The sequence below is a fragment of the Falco peregrinus genome, chromosome 5 (genome assembly GCF_023634155.1).
Source record: "Falco peregrinus isolate bFalPer1 chromosome 5, bFalPer1.pri, whole genome shotgun sequence".
Lineage (NCBI taxonomy): Eukaryota > Metazoa > Chordata > Aves > Falconiformes > Falconidae > Falco > Falco peregrinus.
In genome coordinates, this window is record NC_073725.1 from 115,266,130 (window position 1) to 115,284,041 (window position 17,912).

General features: G+C 46.5%; 1 protein-coding gene across 3 annotated transcripts in view; it reads left to right on the forward strand.

The window, feature by feature from the left end:
- CACNA2D2 (calcium voltage-gated channel auxiliary subunit alpha2delta 2) overlaps nucleotides 1-17,912 on the forward strand; it is a 454,520-nt gene that overhangs the window by 249,383 nt on the left and 187,225 nt on the right. For all 3 annotated transcript variants that reach the window (XM_055804987.1, XM_055804990.1, XM_055804989.1), the window contains exon 3: nucleotides 4,968-5,049. In XM_055804987.1, coding sequence (XP_055660962.1) covers nucleotides 4,968-5,049 — 82 coding nt within the window. The remainder of the gene's footprint in view (nucleotides 1-4,967; nucleotides 5,050-17,912) is intronic.

Genomic DNA, 17,912 nt, shown 5'->3' on the forward strand with positions numbered 1-17,912 from the left:
TGTGTACCGACACATGCGCTATTATAGTTAAAGGATTAAGCATTTTGAAGGAATAAGCCAATTATAAGAAGTTCCTGCACAGCAAAAATTAGACAACACAGTAATAACTGTATTAAATAGCAGTATTTGGGCACTGAACCAAAGCGTATGACAGAGTGAAGCATTCTTGGCTGAACACACTGCATGAAGTGTAGACACTTGTGCAGAACACTCTCTCTGTAGAACCCAATAAGCTTTGGGGCAGTGTATCTACTTAGCAAGTAGTTTTTCCTCTTGTCCTTTCATGTTTGTGTGAATCTCTGTCCTTATTTTTTGGGCCAGGAAGATAGCAAGAAAAAAAGACTGATTTATTTTTTTTTTTTTTACTATTTTTTTTAAACACCCTCTCTTGCTCGCAGCCAAACAAGCACTCTCCAAAGGCTGCTTTAAAACAAACAAACAAAAAAAAAAAGTGTCCTCAAGCAGAAAACTAATTTTCTTTCCTCTTCTTTCCCTGTGCTTTTGTGAGAGGCTGCTTGCAACGAGGCTTGTGTTCATTAGTAGTTGGTGTGACTGCTTTACCCACCCCACGTTTTGAGGTGAGGAGGTGTCTGCAGCCTGGAAAGGGTCTGCGTACCCTGAGCCACCACGGGGCAGTGGCAGGGGGCTGAGCTGCAGTACTACATCCTCCTGGTGCTGGCCACAGGCTGTTGGTGTGTGGCTTGTGCTGGTGGCTTGTCTGTGAATGTCTCCAGCTTCTGTACAGAACGAGGGCTCCAGGCTGCCATCTGTTGTGTGCCCAAGTGTGGGAGGATGCGGGCTAAGGACAGCCTGTCTCCTGTCTTTCCAGGCAATTCTCATTTTCTTCTGAAGCCACACAGCCGGAGCGATGGGGTAGCCTTGCAAATGGATGTGGATGTGCACAGAAGCCTCTGCAGCTGCTTGGGTCACCTGAAGCATGAAACATGCCCTGACCCTCAGTCAGGGTTGCTGTGAGCGGTGGCAAGGCAGAGGTGCCCAGCACGCAGGTGTGGGGCAGGTGGGGCGCTTTGCTTCCTGGCCCCCACTGCAACAGGGGTGATTTGCCTCCTGATGTGCTGCTTGTCACTGTAAATATTTTTTAAGCTCTGCTGCTTTTTTTTTCAAGTCTACTTTATCTCATCTCTAAGAAAAATAAAAAATGCAGATTATGAAATCAGCATTTTTGTAGTTTTCTGTGGGGAGTCAGGGATAAATGGTGTTGTTTTTAAAAATCACTGATGTCCCTTGTTGAATTTTGCTCAGGAGGCTATAAAACATACAGGGGAAGGAAACAAACCCCTTTTTTTAATGGAAGAGATTTCTAATGTATATCCTGAATGTGTGTGATTGTGCTGGCGCATAAAATAGTTGTAGTTGTTGAGTTGGAAGAGTCCTGCGGAGGCTCTCCAGCAAAGGCAGATCTAGCTGAGGTGATGGGGATCACTGGGATGTGCTGTGCGTGTCACTGCTGAAGAAGGGACAGGATGGCAGGGCTGCCGGGCTCCTTGCACGTGGTTCCTTTGGGCACAGAGCTACTGAGTGCAATCAGAAATGCTGGAGCTCAGAGGTTTTCTCTCTAGCCATGTTCATTCACTACAGAGGACACCACAGTGGTACCTGGTTTAGAGGGGGCACTGTGCACGTGGCTTACAAAGGGAGCCTGGTGGCTGCCTGGAGCAGCACTGCACCTGTGCCAGTGGTTTCCCAGTCGGTGCATCCGCTGTTTTCTTTAGACTTGATTTGTAAATGCCACTTCACAAGAGCAGTAGGGCACTCCTGGCTGCGTGTTCTGAGGAGTTATTGCTCCTCAAACACTGTAATGCCACCTGAGGTGTTGCAGCGATGGCCCAGGAATGCAGCGACTGTCACAACTTACTGCTTACAGCTTGCATAGGAGACACACTTCAAAGAGAAATCTCCATGTCTGTAATGGGCCATCAGTTTCTTTACCCTCTTCATCCTTCCTCTGTTTGCCTTATGTAAAATTTTAAGTGCAGTGACCGTTTGAGAGAAACAAGAGGCAGAAGGTCAACTGAGACAGGGTAACACTGGGGGTTTATGTGTTTTTTTGCTTTGTTTTGTTGTTGTTTATGTATTTATTTATTTAAATGGTAGCTTTCAATCCAGCAATATGGCAAGTGAGATGAAACCTCCAAATTCTGGGATGTGGCCTGCTCTGAAGACTTCTGGTCATGGACATGACCAGAGCTAGAGGGACATAGTAATGGGTCCGATATACACGAGGGCTTTTGCTAGTGCTGTGGCATGCATAAGGGATGTGCTAGTTGGAAAAAAAGAATTTTTTTACTACCACTGTTAAAGGCTCTGTATAGCCATGCTACACCAAAAAAAGAAGCTGCTTCTGCTAATACTTTTTCTTACTCTAGAAACTTGGCGTCAACTATGCAGAAATTCCCTCCTGCCTTTTTTCATAGTGTAATACACATTTTTTTTTTTAATAGTGGTATCTAAAGCTTGTACTACAAGGCTTAGCTGGGCTTTTTGGGACCCTGCTGCTCAGTGAGGCTGGGAGCCAGGTATCATAAGGCTGCACAATTAAGGGGAATTGCAGTCTTTCTCATGAATGAGAAATCCCATGGCTTTTCCCTAAAATAGTAGTTCTTCTTGGGGCGGAGGGAGGGGGTGGAATAAGTTTAAATTTATTTTTTTTTAAATAAATCTGCTGAGTAAATTTAAATTAATTGTAAATCCCAGCCCAAGTGAGTGCTCGGTGTCTCTTTTGCATATACCAACAGAGTAACACTGATGCTTCTGTCTTCCTCTATAACTAATCTTCTCTGAAGGCTTGGCCATACGTGACATTTATGCGGATACGAGCAGTTGTTAATGTTGATGGATACAGCTCAAGAGGAGGTGGTAATTTTCCCTCGCTGTGGTGGTGGAGGTGTTCCTGGAGGGAGCTGACACAGGCAGGTGTCACTGAAATCCAGGATCTTGCACAGAGCTGGACATTTAAGGAAAGGTGTCAGCTCCATAAGTCCTCAGCAGGGTTTCTTGAACCTGTGACTGCGTAGGAGCATGTAATTGATTTTTTTTTTTTTTTTTTTTTTTTTTTAGTTCACTGGACAAACTGGAAGAAGGGGGGGGGGAAATTAAAAACCCCTCCATTTTGGTGTTTCAAGGTGTTATTTTAAATGACTTGTGTAAAAATAAAAAAATTTTGGTGAAAATACTTCAGAAGATTTATGGGTGACTTTGGACAACCTGAGTATAACTTTGATAGCAAATAAAATGTTTGACTGATAAAGGAAAAGGAAAAAAACCAACCAACCAAGCTAAACCCCCTCAGCTGTGTGACCCACTATCTTTACACTGGCAGTCCCACTGCAAGCTTTGCTTTCCCTCTGGCAGGAAGGCGGGTTTGTAAATACCTTCACCCATCACCTTCCCTGGGTTTCTCCTCTGCCCCAGCCAGGCTGCCAGGGGAGAAGGGACAGTGTTGCCTCTGCCGGCATACAGGAAATAGCATGTTACACTGGAAAACTGGGAAGATTTGGCGTGTGCCATTAAATCTTGTTTTCATCCTCAGCCTTGTATGTTATTTAACTGGCATGGATTTGGCTGTGTGAGTAACATACGTCTGTCTGCCAGTCCCCCCCCCGTCTCCATTCGTCCCCTCTTGCCTCACAAGTGATGCTTCAGCTCTGTTCTGCCAATAGTCTCAGGCATCTTTCTCCTTTGATATTTCTGCCCAGCTTTTGGGCCGTGCTTTATAATTCAGAGTCCTCTGTGGCCTTGCTTCTTAGTTGGATTTCTTTGCTCCTTGATCTCCAGGAGAACTTCTTCCATGGCTTTGTGAGTGGTGGGGGAGCATGTGTGGGCTACCTGGGGAATGTCTCTGCAACGAAGAATGAAATCATCTGGTGAGACGAACCAAAGTGCAAAACACCCAAGCTAGTCTGCTCCCTTGACCTGCGCTTGGCCATGCTGCTGGCCTTCTACTCCTGTATTCCTTCTCCGCTTTCTCTGGTGTAGTGTTGAGAGATGAATATTGCTGTGGAAAAAGCACAGACGGTAGTGCTGGGCAGTGCCGAGGCAATCGAGCGTTGCTTTTCCAGGTCAGATGGGAGATTTGACATTTGCGTGGCCAGCAGCTGGAGTCAGGAAATCTCATTAAAAGAAGGAGAGTTATAAAGTTATGTGAATTTAGAAGAGGATTTTTTCTTGCTTGTTTTTAACTTGGTGTTATTGCTCCGAGTGGAAATCTGTGTGGTGGAGTATGTGGGAGGGTGCTGTGCCTGCGGGAAGGACTGGCAGAGCTCCCTGGCTGCGCAGGGGTCAGGACGAAGGAGATGCGGCGGGGCAGCTCCCGGCCCTTGCTGCAGCCCCGGGAGGCAGCTCTGCCTGCGGAGGACCTGGCCCAGCTTGGGCTCGGATGGAGGAGCAAAGCAGCTGAGCCCTTGGGCACTTGGTGCCCTGCGCGTGGCTCCTGGCTCTGCCCAGGCCCCCTTTGTTGTGCTGCAGCGACACTCCATCGCTGCAGTAGGACAGACATCTCTGGTCCTGCCGTGGCTCCATGCTTGCTCTCTGAGGCAGAGCCCTGCCGAAGCAGTAAGCTGTTTGCTGTACACCGTGGCACTTCGACCTTGTTAATCACTTTGGGCTTAAATAATTATCTACTGCAACTGTTTATATAAGGAGAGGGACACCCCCACCTTCTGATTTTCATTGTATCTTTTTCCCCCCCTTTTCTCTCTGTGGCGCCTTGTGCATAAATTTTGAAGTCTAGAAGTTTATAACCTGCCCCAGCCGTAATTCTCAAAGCCGCATGTTCTTGGTATTCTGCCTGCACCTGGTGCTGCAGAAAGAGAGCAGTTAGCTGAGGGCACTGATTTCTTCCCTCTCCCTTCAGTCACCTTGCTTATTTGCCGAGTGTCAGGGCTCTGACTCTTTCTCTCTTTCTTTCTCTCCCTTTCTCTTTCTCTCTATCTCTCCGTCTCTTGCAGTATGCAGTACTGGGCCAGGAGGCTGGAACAGGAGATTGATGGAGTGATGAGGATATTTGGTGGCGTCCAGCATCTCAGAGGGGTAAGCTGTCTGTCTTTTGCCTGTGCTGCCTTCCTTGTGGCAATGAATGTTCTCATCTGCAGAAATCACCTGTGTGAACACTTCCAATAAGTCAGCCTCTCAGCTCACTCCATGTGCGGGGCCATGGCTGGCTGTGCTTCTGGTCACTGGTCAATTTGATGCATTTATCAAGTGTGTGGGAGTTGAGTGTGTTTTCTGTCTGTCTCTCGGGCTGCATGTCACTACTGTCTGAGCATGTACCTGTGGTTTTTTTCCTATATGACACACTAAATGCATCTTAAACCCAACTAACCTTTCCTCCAGGGACTGAAGGTAGTTTAATTTGTGTTTTAATTTTAAACTTCTGTTGACAAAGCAGGAAATGTTAAAGGATAATTTGACTAGCCCTTGGAAGCTCTGTGTTTTTCAATAGACATTGCAGGTAAAACTATAATTCTTGTTTGGCTCCTCTTTCCAAGCGCCACAAAACAATATGCTGTTACTGATGCTGGCATCTGCCTCCTGCTCCCTGACTTAGCAGCGGAGCCCGGCACGGCAGGCTGCAGGAGCCAGACCTCCTCATTTCCCAGCAGTGATGCTCTGGGTTGAGTTAGGGCAGTTACAGGATGGTTTTGTGGTGGTTTATTAGGCTTATGGATCTAAGGGTCTTTTAAGACCTTCCCTGTTTCCTCTTCCCAGTAAGACCCTGTTTCCCCTTCCCAACGCTGTTGTGCGGACTAGCTGTTTTGAAACTGAATAATTTGAGATTAGGGTTATGGTGGTGATTGAAAGAAAATGGGCTTCTCGAGCATGAAAGATATGTTGCCCCCTAAAATTTCATGGGCTGTGTTTGTGTTTTCTCATGGCAGTGGCATGTTCTTCTCAGGTGCCAATGATTTATGGGCCTCTTACTGCCTGTCTTACACCATTAGCTACAGTGGTTTCAACAGAACTGTTCATGTTTTATACCGTTGGTTGTAACCCATTGTCTGAACACAGAAATTGCACTGTTTTCTTTTAAATGCATTTTAAAATGTGTTTAACTGAGGGCTTGTAAAACTCCTCATAGTTCGTCCGTTCATTTGCATTCGTATTTGAGCTCTACAGTGGCGTACCTGGGCTTTGCTTGCATTCATTTCCGAACTTTAGCTGGATTGATGGAAACTGCATGTGCAGCATGAAAACTGTACACACTGCTTTGGTCTATGCATTTGTGCAGTGCAGTTGTGCATGTTGGCAGGGTCTTAGAATCAGAGCTGGGGGTGAAAGTTTTCCAGGCAATACACAGGTGCAATGGCCAGCATACTACTTAGCAGAGCACATTATAAAAAAGAAAAAAAAAAAAGACTAATACTACATTTTGTACATGTCCTCTCTTACAATTTATTCTTATTAGCTTTGATTTTGCTCCTTTGCATGTTAAATAGGTATATCATGTAATTTTTTTAATGCCATAATTAAATAGAAATTACACCTCCAGTTTACCAGCACTTCTATTGGCCAGTCAATCAATTACAGGTAAGAGAGCTTCTCACTTGTTTGTTTAATTCTTCTGATAGAACACAGTGCATCACTTTAATGAATTAGAATCATAGAATTGTTTAGGTTGGAAAAGACTTTTAAGATCAAGTCCAACCTTAAACCCAGCACTGCCAAGCCCACCACTAAACCATGTCCCTAACTGCCACATCTACATGTCTTTTAAATACCTCCAGGGATGGTAACTCAACCACTTCTCTGGGCAGCCCAATACCAGGAAAACTGACTACAGAGGGATTGATGGGGTTTTTTGGAAATCTGTTTTGGAACCTTCTAGTGAAGCTGTGTGTGACTGTTGTATCTGGTGAATGCATAAACCACCCGAAACCAAGAAATAAGCTACTGAAAATTCCAACATGTAGCTGTTAAAGCACCAGAAAGGACTAGCAGAGGCTGTTTGTGCATCTCCAACGGGAAACGGGATGAGGAGTTCAGGTTTGATTTATAAGTGCAATATTGAGTGAATGACACTTAAAGACCATGTCACTTGGTTGTGCAAACTAGCATAGCTTTGTTCGTGTGAAATAGCACAGAGTGCTTCACCCTGAGGAGCTCAGAGCTGTGTTCACAGGGAGTCCTCTTACTCATTGGTTGCACACAGGTTCATCTGGGTTGCAACATGGGAGCTGTTTAATATCATAAAGTGGTACTGTAACCCACTGAGACACATGGATAAAATAAAATAAAATCCACGTTCTGCTGTAATGACACTTGAAATTTAGAGGGTGACAACTAATTTTTAAGGTTGGCAGTCAGTCCATGCTTCTCTTCTTGCAAAGGGCACTACCTGGGCATGATTTGGACTTTGTAGCTCAGTTTGCTCCACTGCCATGCTGGCTTGCAACCAGAATACAGGTGCTGGGGTCCAGTGCCAGCCCACAGAGCTGCAGTGTGCCTGGCCACGGAGCGAGTGGGCTCAGGGAGAAGGGGGTGCTGCTGCCTGAAGAACAGCGGGAGCTGAAACATCCATCTAGCTGGGAGTGCATCCCACCCACTGGGATTTCTCAGGAAGGTTTATTATTAAGCAAGAATAAGTCCATATGTGGCAGGAAGAATAAAGAAAAATGGGGAAGTAGAGCCGTGGTTTTTGCCGAAACTTGCTGATGTTCTCTGGGGTTGCCGTGTGAGCTTGGGACATTCAGTGTGTGCAGGGGGTGGGTGGGAACTTCTGGCATGTAGGGAACGATACTAGATGTAGCGGACAAAGTGCTGCAGTGTCACTGAAAACAAAAGTGGCTCTTCTGAACTCGGTGGGGTCTGCCATGCAGGCAGTGGGTCCTGCTGCCAGCTCTCATGGGTCTGTGAGCTCTCATGAAGCTTGTAAGCGCGCTGGAGGTGGTGCCGTGCCAGAAAATGATCTTCCTTTTACCAGTTCAGGCTTGAATATCAAAGTGACAGACCAGTAAATAATAATTAAAAAAACCTCCTCTGAGGTTTGTCGGGTTTACTTAAGAATATTTTTTTCCGTGGGTTGCTGTGAAAGGATGTGGACCTGTTCTTTGGTTATTGACTGAAATCGTATAACTGTTGTGGCATATGAGGCATGAAATTTATTGTCAGAAATATGGTGTCCAGGAATATAACAGCGCTGCATATCGTATCTTGCTGGAGTGCTGCCCACCTGAGAATGATTTTTGTTTTAACTCTTCAGTCATTTGCTAGAGCTGGGGTACTGAATGTCAGAAGCCCCTGCTTGCCTCCTTTCCCACAGGGTGGACAAGCAGTCGTCCCGTACGCTTGCCCTGGGGAGGTTATCCAAGCTTACACCTTTCAGGCGCTTCTTTCTGCAAGTGGACCGTTTTCTGTAGCAATTGCAGGGGACGGTCAGAAGCTCTGAGTTGCAAAGGGGTGTCGTGCCAGGAGCTCTCCTTCCAGCTGTGAGGCACCACCTCACTTCTTTTCTGAAGTCCAGGTCCTTGCAAACGTCCCTGTTGATTGGGCTGGTTGTGGTGGGGCTGCTCATACACCTGTGGGCTTGGGGCTTGTGGTGTTAATTCTCTGCCCCGTGAAGTCAGCGCTGAGCCCTCTAGGTGCTTGTGGTGCAGCATGGTGTTGGCCAGCCAGCTGCTCCAGGCATCCCTCAAAACAAATCTCAGCACGCCGAAATCAGGGCACGTGGCTTTGCCTCTCTGCCCCTGCCTCCCTCGCAGTTCACCAGAGATAACTGAGAGCACAGAGCGTTGCTAATTTGACTCTGACTGGCACAATGATATGTGGAACCCTAAAATGCTAGCTGAATAGGTTGAAATTCTTTAAATAATTATTTCTAGAATAAGGAATATTCCAGTAAAAACCCAACTCCCTGACTTCCAATCTTCTGTTAGTGACTTTCTTCATGGTCGCTGCAGGACAAAAATGTTGGGTTTTGACATTTCTTGCTACACCACACTAAACTTCTGTTTCTTCCAGTGTTTTGGCACAAGTGAAAGTTGTTCATGTTAGTCAAAACTGGATGAATTTGTTGTGTTTGCAGCCTAGATGGTTTCTTCATGCTGCAGAACCTGCTGCAGGGTAGGCTGTGCTCAAGAGATCCTTCATGTGCTGGTGCAGCCCCATCCCAACGTGCTGGTGCCCTGCCATGCCGGACTGGCAGTGGGGCCATGTGTGCCGCTGGCTTGTGTGCCTCGCTCAGCTGTTTGCCTGGATGGTGCATTAAAACTCCTTCTCTGGATAGTGGGCTGGGGTTCCAAGTCTCCTCTGGCTTGTTTCATAAATTGTGTTTGATCCTACGTCTTCTGAGGTGAGCAGGTAGCTGGTCAGACCATCTCCTCCTCCTCCTCCTCCTCCTCCAGTACCTTTTATCTGTGGCTGCCTGTTAATGGGCTTGCTTCTTTGCTGACAATTACTGAGCGAGCCAAAGCCTTGGGAATGAAATGGGCAGAAGCTGAGCGATGTAGGTGCTGAGCCCCCTCTCCTGCGCTGTCTTCCTTTCTGCTCTCCTCTCAGTGCCTCTCCTGAGGGCTGCTGCAATGGCAGGAGGAGCGCTCAGCCGAGGCGCTGTGCCGTGGCCCGGCAGCCTTCCCCTGTGTGGCGGGCAGGCGTTGGCAGGGGCAGGTGGGTGGCAGAGCTGGACTTGTGCTGCGCCTGCTGTCCTCTCTGTGGTTTGGATGAACAGAGCTTAGTCTGGCAAGCTGGGTTTTGTGTGCGCCTTCCCTTTCCTCTGGGCTGTCGGGCGAAGTCAAGGCATAGTGTCTGGACGTGCCTCACCAAGGTACAGCTGGAAGATGCGGGTGCTGCCGCCCTTGGCGGTGAGGAAACACCGAGTCCGTAAAGAGCCAGACGGCCCCAAAGCTGAACCCTGCCTGGGGTGCGGGGAGCAGCTTTCTGGCAGAGCTGGGCAGGCAGCGTGCCTCCGCACAGGCTCTGCTTGGTCCTCAGCACGTGTGACTGCATGGAGAGCAGGATGAGCCCAGCGAAAGGGGAGGCTTGTGCTGTGCCCTTTGGGGTGCAGCCTGCTACCCTCAAGGGGGGTGCTGAATGTGGCACAGCACAAGTGGCTAGGCTCCGTCCCTGTAGTCAACATCTTTTTACTTCAGTGGATTTTCATGGCTTTTATTCTTGCTTGTTATCTTGCGCTGTTTTCTCAGCTTTGTTTTGCCGGTTTGGCATCTCTGCCTGGCAGAAGTGCTGCTGTTCATTCATCTGGTCATTTGTGAAAGGGAAGGACGAATCCTGTTGGTTCGGGCTTGAGGCAGAGTGACCAGGATCTATGCAGGCATCCCCACCTCTGTGTGCCTCACAGCATGACCTGCAAGCCTGCCTGTCCCTTCTGCTCAGCAGTGCTTCTCTGATACATCACCTCTGGTTTTCAAAGCATGGCCAGCCTTGAGCTGAGGCAGCCACAGGTAACTGTGCACGGCTCAACCACAAGAAGTTGGATTTTAAAAAAAGTATGCTAGCAGAGTTTTGGCTTGGATCTGAAGAGCTGAAGTGACATCCACCTTGTATGTTCCCGCAGTCACTAGCATTCCTCCTGTGATGGGGTCTCTGCAGTACAGAGTATTTCATGTGGCTGTGTGAGTGCATCCCTTACAATACTGGCGGTACAGAGCTAGAGTCTCTTTATGCCAGCACTAGGAGGTAAGATGGGCTTTTATCAAAGGAGCTGCCAAGGTTTTCTGTTCAACTTTTTTGATCTTGGGTGACTACTGGCATAATAGCAATATAGCCTAAATCTTCCAAGTAGCTTTGGCATTACATAATATTTAATTTGCTCTTTGGTTTTCTCTGGATATAGAAACACTCACCTGGTCATTCAGTAGGGCTGGAGAATTCAGGAAGTGTTCATGGATTTTAAGTGAATGATGCTGGAGAATCGGAGCCCCCTGCACAGTGCGCTGCACGCAGTGTCTGCTTCCCAGGGGCTCTGTCAGGTGGACTGGGCATTTACAGGAGCACAGCAATGTTGTCCATAGACATGGCAGAGTGGGGAATAAGATGCTAATCTTCTGATATTCAATCCAGTACTGTAATCCACAGTTGGGACTTCAAAACACCATAGCAGAGCACATCTGGCCTTTTCCTTCAGAGGAGTCAGCCCCAGCCTCTGGTGTGGGAGATGAGTGATGTCCACTGACTGCACTGCGCTCGACAGAGTTGGGAGAAGGCATTTGAACCCAAAGCTTGGGCAGCACACACAGCCATCTGCTTATGCTACAGCAGTGCTGAATGCCTGCCTTCTTCCAAAAGCTGTGAGGGGGAAAGGACCTAACAGAGTTTTCCAACAGCTAGTGCCCCTCTGGGAACTGACCAAGAGTATGGACTCTGTACGCCAGTGAGAGGCTGCTGAGCTGCGTGCTCTTGGTTCCCAAGCTCATGCATTATCTATCTGATCCTTGCCATTTCTCCCCCCCTTTTCCCTCCCCCTCTCCTACCAGCATGCACACAGCCTGCTTCCGCACACCATCGCTGTGCCCTCCCCTGCTCCTCATCTTTGATAAGAGGAAGTGTGCGATGCCAGATAAACACATTCCTGTTCCAAACTGCTTGGGTTTATTTTAATCTGCCTGGGCCGTTCAGCAGCCTCAGCATTCTGTTCAGCACTGAGTGCAAAGCCAACAATATATTATCAAGGAGGAGCATTTAAATGTCTTTAGCCTCACAGCAGCTTGGCTGGAGAAGGGAGATACTCTGCCACTCTCTGCTTGGGCCAGTGTCTGCCATTGTTACCCCCTTGCACCCGTCATCTTCCTTCTCACTCTCTCTACTAGAACCATATTGCATCTGTACTGCAAGATGTCCGGGAAACATATGCTCCAGCTTTTAGTACATTTGCATAATTAGAGTAATGTGTATGAATAATTTATAGCTGTATGTGGTTGCTCAGTGTGTGACGTTAGCACCCCTTGCTAAATTCTTTCCAGTGGGTGGTGCAGATTCTGCACCAGAGCCATTGTGCCGATGCAGTGTACACAGCCTGTTGGCAGATGCAGGAGCCCTGCTTTGAGAAACTGGGGTGTGCGTATATATATATGTGTATGTGGGTTTCTCTGTGTGTGTGTGTGCATGTGTGTGTGTGTGTGTATATATATATTTAATGGAGAAAGATGGCCTTTTACACTTTCAGGGGAAGAGCAGACTAGAAGTCTGAGGCTAAAATGCCGTAGACTCTTAGACTCAAAACTTGCACCATTTATGCAGAAGCTGTGAATGAAAATGTTCTGCAACATTTGAAAGCTGAGGCAGGGATTTTTCCAGCAGGACTCAGGTGTGACTAGTTTGTTAGTTTGTGTGCCAGGTTTGTGGGTTTTTGTTCAGATCATGGAACTTAGCAGCTTGCGGAGGGAGGGGAGAAACTTGCCTGCACTGTGTCACAGAGCCTGATCTCAATCAGTTGGTCAATAAATAATAGCAAAGGACTGCCTGGGCACTGTCTCAGTTTGCCAGCTCTTTAGCCTGCGATTTCTCATGCTGGAAAGCCCAGAGTCCCAGGTAGGTTTTCTAAAGGAGTGATCCAAGTGGTTGAATTCTGGTATTTATGTTCCACTTAATTTTAGCTTAAACTATACTTGGTCCTTTCCAAATGTTTGAGAGCCTTGGCGGGAAAGCACCATGTAAACTGGAATGAAGTGCAGGCTTGCACACTTACTAGTTCATTAGTATTATCCGCTGGGAAACTGAGGCAGGTGGTTAAGCTGAGCAGGGCTGCATGGCGAATGTGTGGTGCAGCCTGGACTGTTCTCCGTCATGTGTACAGCCAGCTGGGTCCTTGGAGGGGTGTGTGTTTAGAAGGGTAACAGGCAAAGTAACAGTCCTTAAAGCCCTTGCTTTGAACCTTTTCACTTTACAGAATTACTTTGTAAAGATAATACGCTTGCAGCTAGTTGGTGAGTTAGCATAATCAGAGGGGATTGCTGTTGAGCTTTATGGAGTCATTTCTGATTTATATTGTCATTAGTGACAAGTTAAATGAGCCCAGCATTCAACAGATTGATGTTCAGGTGCATGCATCTCCTGAGCATGCTGCTCTGCACTTCGTGTCCAAAAATGTAGCTGATGTGCCAAGCCAGTCAACAACCGTGTTTGTAAGATCCTAATGAATATTCAGTGGAACTTTTACAATTGGTGGTATGGCCACAAATCTGTGGGAACAATGAGACCTTGGTTGATGTTTCTGGAAAGGTCCCTCAGCAGGCTGTCCTGCCCTGCCTGAAGGAGTCTGTGTGGTCCCCACGTCTGTTCCAGCTTAAATCCTTACCTTCAGACTGCATTTCAAAACAAGGCAAAATCCAAGCCAAAGCTGCCAGAATGCAGGATGAATAATTAGGTGGAAATCATTAAAGTTTGCCTCCTTAAAAACATACATAGATTATTCTTTAATGGAAAGTTAATTGTTTTATTATTCTCTCCAGCTGGTTCTTTTCCTTTACATTCACAGGGGAATTGGTACAGCCTGGGATTCAGTTTCCTGTGAGCAGAGCTGATAAAAAATGTAACTCTATCACTGATCAAGATACATATACACATTTTCTTTTGGTTTGTATTATTCCATCATAGTTTCAGATTTTAAATATCATTTATAGGCTGGAAGTGCCCTCAACTTGAAATGCTGCAGGCTGTGGAGTTTGCATTTCTCTTCCTGGTAGGTTTGTCAGGCAGTGCTTGGTGTTGGACACTGCTGAATCCTGCTTCTCCTGTGGCTGATCGATCGCTTCCAGGTACTGGACTGTAGAGGCGCCGGCAAGTGCCAGTGCTGAAATACGCAGCTGTGCTCCAAGGTTGAAAGAAGGAAATTGGCATTAGATACTTGGGGTTATGCAGGAAGCAGTGAGATGTGTCACATCTTTGTTCTGTACACAGAAGTGCAACAGGGCTTGGGAAGGTGGGGAGAACACGGTGGAGGTGACTTCTCAAGGGCATGGTTGTTGGCTTTTTTTTTTTTAAGGTTCTAGTGTGGCTTCAGCCTGGTAAATTGCAGCAGCGATCTTGGGTGTTAAGTGAGTGTATTTATTGTTTCTCATTACAACAGAATACCTTTGACATCTGATGTGAATAACTTGAATGGGCCCCATATTTCGAACTTGGCAGCCATGGTGACCTATTGCCCTGCAATGACTCTGCTGGTTTTATAAGTATTTATTTCCTTTTAATTATTTAGACTTAAAATATTACAGGGAGGGAAGGAGAGCGGAGTCTGATATTAGTTCAGCCTTGCCTGCCTTATTGAAGTCCAGATTATCTGCTTATATTGGAGAGCTTTGCTCGAAGACTGAGACCTGTGCTATGGCTGAGGCTGTAGGCTGCTGTTGCTTTATGGAAAGAGAGCTCTGCTCTGGGAGGAGCTGCCTCCAGGGAGGCTCCACATCTTGATGACCTTCAGGAATCTGTGCCTTTCCAACACTTGTATCCTTTGCAGCTTTGATGCTGCTGAATACGATGAGCTTGAAAATCTCCATGCTCTTTTGTGTCAGGGATAGGCAGGGCACTGTTGTAGTTTGAGAGGTCGTATCCGGAGCAGAGGGAATGAAGGGAGAAAGGAAGATGGACAGGCTAAGGAGGAAAAGTAGCAGGAAGGAGATGCTAATGGTTATGGATTCCCCTCTCCCTTATGTTGCTCTTGGGGGCTGGTCACTGCCAACGGATGTATGTGGAGCATCTCCTCTTTTGATATATTTTGGAGGATTGCTCTGTTTCATTTTTTGGGATTTATATTTCTGTCTGATCCTTGTGATTCGGTTACTCGCCGGGCTTCAGATTTTATTGACTTTTTCCTTTTTTTACCTGACCTTTCACACCCGTAAGCTTCTGTAAGACAGCTTTAGTATGTGTTTGTTCAGCACCTACCACAACCAATAGTGTCATGCTTTTGGAACACTGACCATAGGATAAATATTAAGTAGCAAGTAAGAGCACTGAGAAAAATCCTGTCTGAATGAAACATGAGGGTTGCCTGTGCAAAGAGATGCTGTGAATGAGAGGCATGGCTATTTCTGTCAGGCAGTTCTCTAAATGCCTGGGTGATGTGTCTTGAACCAGTGGCAGGATCTAGATGTGTGTCTATGTCAGAGGAGCAGCTCTATGGATTGTTTAAGCAGTAGCATTAGTTATCATCTGTTGGATGCCCAAGCAAAGCCTTTACTTGTAGCTAGGAGGCAGGGAGCAGATTTTCAGTTCCCTGCTGTGACTGTAGGGCCAGGTAAATAGAGAAGGAGGAGACAGCAGGGGGGTTATGTGACTTGAGGAGTAAAGGAGATTGTAATGGTAAATGTTGGATTACTTTTAAAAACAAGTAGGTCATTGAAGATGTTCATGGTTGGTGAACAGAAAAAGAAAGCAAGGCAGATTTCTTCCTTGTTCTAAAGATTTGTTACACGGTAAAGCTCACTTCATTAGTCAACATGCTGTCACTTTTAATTTTGCAAGTTCGTTTCTGTTTTTGTCAGTAGTCCAGCAAGGATGACACTGGACATGAGATTAGGGATCTGGGATCTTCAAAGGAGCCTTAGTTCCTGGTTCCCATGGGCATTGTGAGTAGGCTGGGCCTTATGTAGAGCTTGCTGGGAGCATCAGCTGTTGTTTCTGTTTCCTGCTCAGGCAGGGATTTGCATGCGACTCCATGGTCCTCAAGACAAATGGTTTAAAATTTAAATTGTCTTTTGTCTTCTGCCCCTTTTGCAGAGTACTAGCATGCAAGAAAAACCTCTGTCTCCATCCCTGCCTTTTGTGGAAGGGAAAGGGCAGCTACTTAACATCCAGCGGTAAAGATTTGACATGTGGTATATATGTATGCAGTATTGGTGCTGTGAATACTCTGTCTGATTCTGAGTATAAATGATAACTCCAATGTATTCGTAAACTCTGTGTCCTGGTGTTCATTGAAAAGGAAATCATAGCATGATGATATTGTGCTTACATCTAGTGTGTTTCATGGCTGATTATTAAAATTACTTGCAAACAAGTTTTCTCTCGCATCTCAATAGGGAAGAGAAGGAAAGTGCTACAGTCTGTCCTGTAAGTAGGTAAATTGAGGTTTGGGTGAGGGGAATCCTTACTCTGCACAGGGAGCCTGATGGAGGGCCAGGGAGAGAACCAGTAAATCCTGACTCCAGGGCTTATCTTCCAAGCATCTTCCTTAATAACAACTGTTCAAATTGTCACTTCTGGCTCATTATTACATCTGTTAGCACTAAGCTATGGATCCTAGGAAATAAAAGTGATAGAAACGTTCAGCTTTGAATTCTCCCTTAGGAGAGAGTTGAATTCTCCCTTACTTCTGGCATGTTTCAGAAGTGGCAGCTTATTGTTTATATTCATAGGGTGTGTAACACGTGGCATTTTCTCTTCGGCTCTGCCCTCAGCTCCCTCCCGTGAGCAGGTGATGTGCCTTCGTTCTTGCCTTGCCTTCGCTGTTGGTGCGAGTGGGGAGGGCTGTGCTCCTGATGCAGAGCCTGAGCAGCGCTTGATTGCTAGCTTTTCCTCCTCCTTAGATGTGTGCTAGCTCTTGAATGACATTTTGAGGTGCCTGAAGCATCCTGTGGAAGAAAATTAATTGGTTTTGACAAACCACAGCAGTCCCTTGGGTGCCTGGGAGTGCAACATTTATTGAAACCAGGCAGGAAATCAAAATGCTCTGGTGTTCATTCAGCTCCAGTGCAGCTGTATCAAAAAAAATTTACAAATCCTTAACCTTCCTCTGGATTTTTCACTCTGACATTTGGATCGTCCACTAACTCTCTAATAAAACCTCCTTTTTCTTTTAAAAGAGAGTTTAGTGGTCATGAAAGATGCCAGAATGACAGCCCAGGGAGGAGATGGTCTCTGTTTACCCACAGAGCAAATGCAGCATCAGGGCAAATGTACTCAGTGTTGTACTTCCACCTTGACCTGCAACATCCCAGAGGAGGGTAAGGAACTGCAGTTTTTCAGCACTTCTGGACTTTGCCTCTCTGCTTACACAACTCAGTAAGGAATCGGGCATCTCCTGCTACTGCAAAGCAGTATTAAGGGAGGATTTTTCATCACAGCTGTAGATGCAACTCCAATGCAAACCTCAGACTGAAAGCACTCTGCAAACAGAAACCATCTCCTAGCCGCACTTTTCAGGAGTCTGGCCTGTCTTGCTAACTTATTGGTTACAATCTGATTAATTTCTAAAACATATGCAGATATCCAGTGCAAGTTACAACCACTCTTGTTGGCAGAAGATACCTGTATATGTGAAAGGTGTGTTATGGTGCACAGCCCAGCTGTGGCTGGGCATGTAGTGGTCAGCCGGTGGCTTGAGGTCAGTGGTCGGTGGGGTGCAGGCTTGCTGATGGGGGTTGTTGAGTTACCATCAAGTTTGAATTGGTGTTCGTTCACCTTGAAAAGAATAACCAGTGGTGTTCTTCATACAGCTCTGAAGGCAAGGCTGGGAAACGAGGGCAGCAGTTTTTAAACAAAAGCTAGTTACTGCCCCAGTGCAGTCACAAAGTAGGGTTGGTTTTAGTTTGACGTGGGGTGTCCACCTGTCAGCCTGTAAAGTGGCATGTGATTTCTGGACCATGCCCTGCTTGATAGGGCTGTGGAATCTTTTTACAGGTCTTCTGCTGTCTGTCAGCATCCGCAGGAATGGTGTCGGTAGTGGGAAACCATATGCTTTTAGCCTGTAGGGTTAGGGTTATCACAGGTCCTAGCCTCATGGACTGAAAAGAGCCACTGGAAGGGATTTGGGAAAGGATTCACAGGCAGATGGTGTAATGGAGTTGTTCAGCCACTCCAGGGGCCTCATTGCAACTGATTTTTGAGTGTTTAACAGTTGTGGGGTTTTTTTTCCCCCTGTTGTCCATCACCACAAGATTTATATGGGGATGGTAGGGGTGAGTGGTTTGAATTCAGTAAACAAGTACCTGGGGGAAGCAGACAGT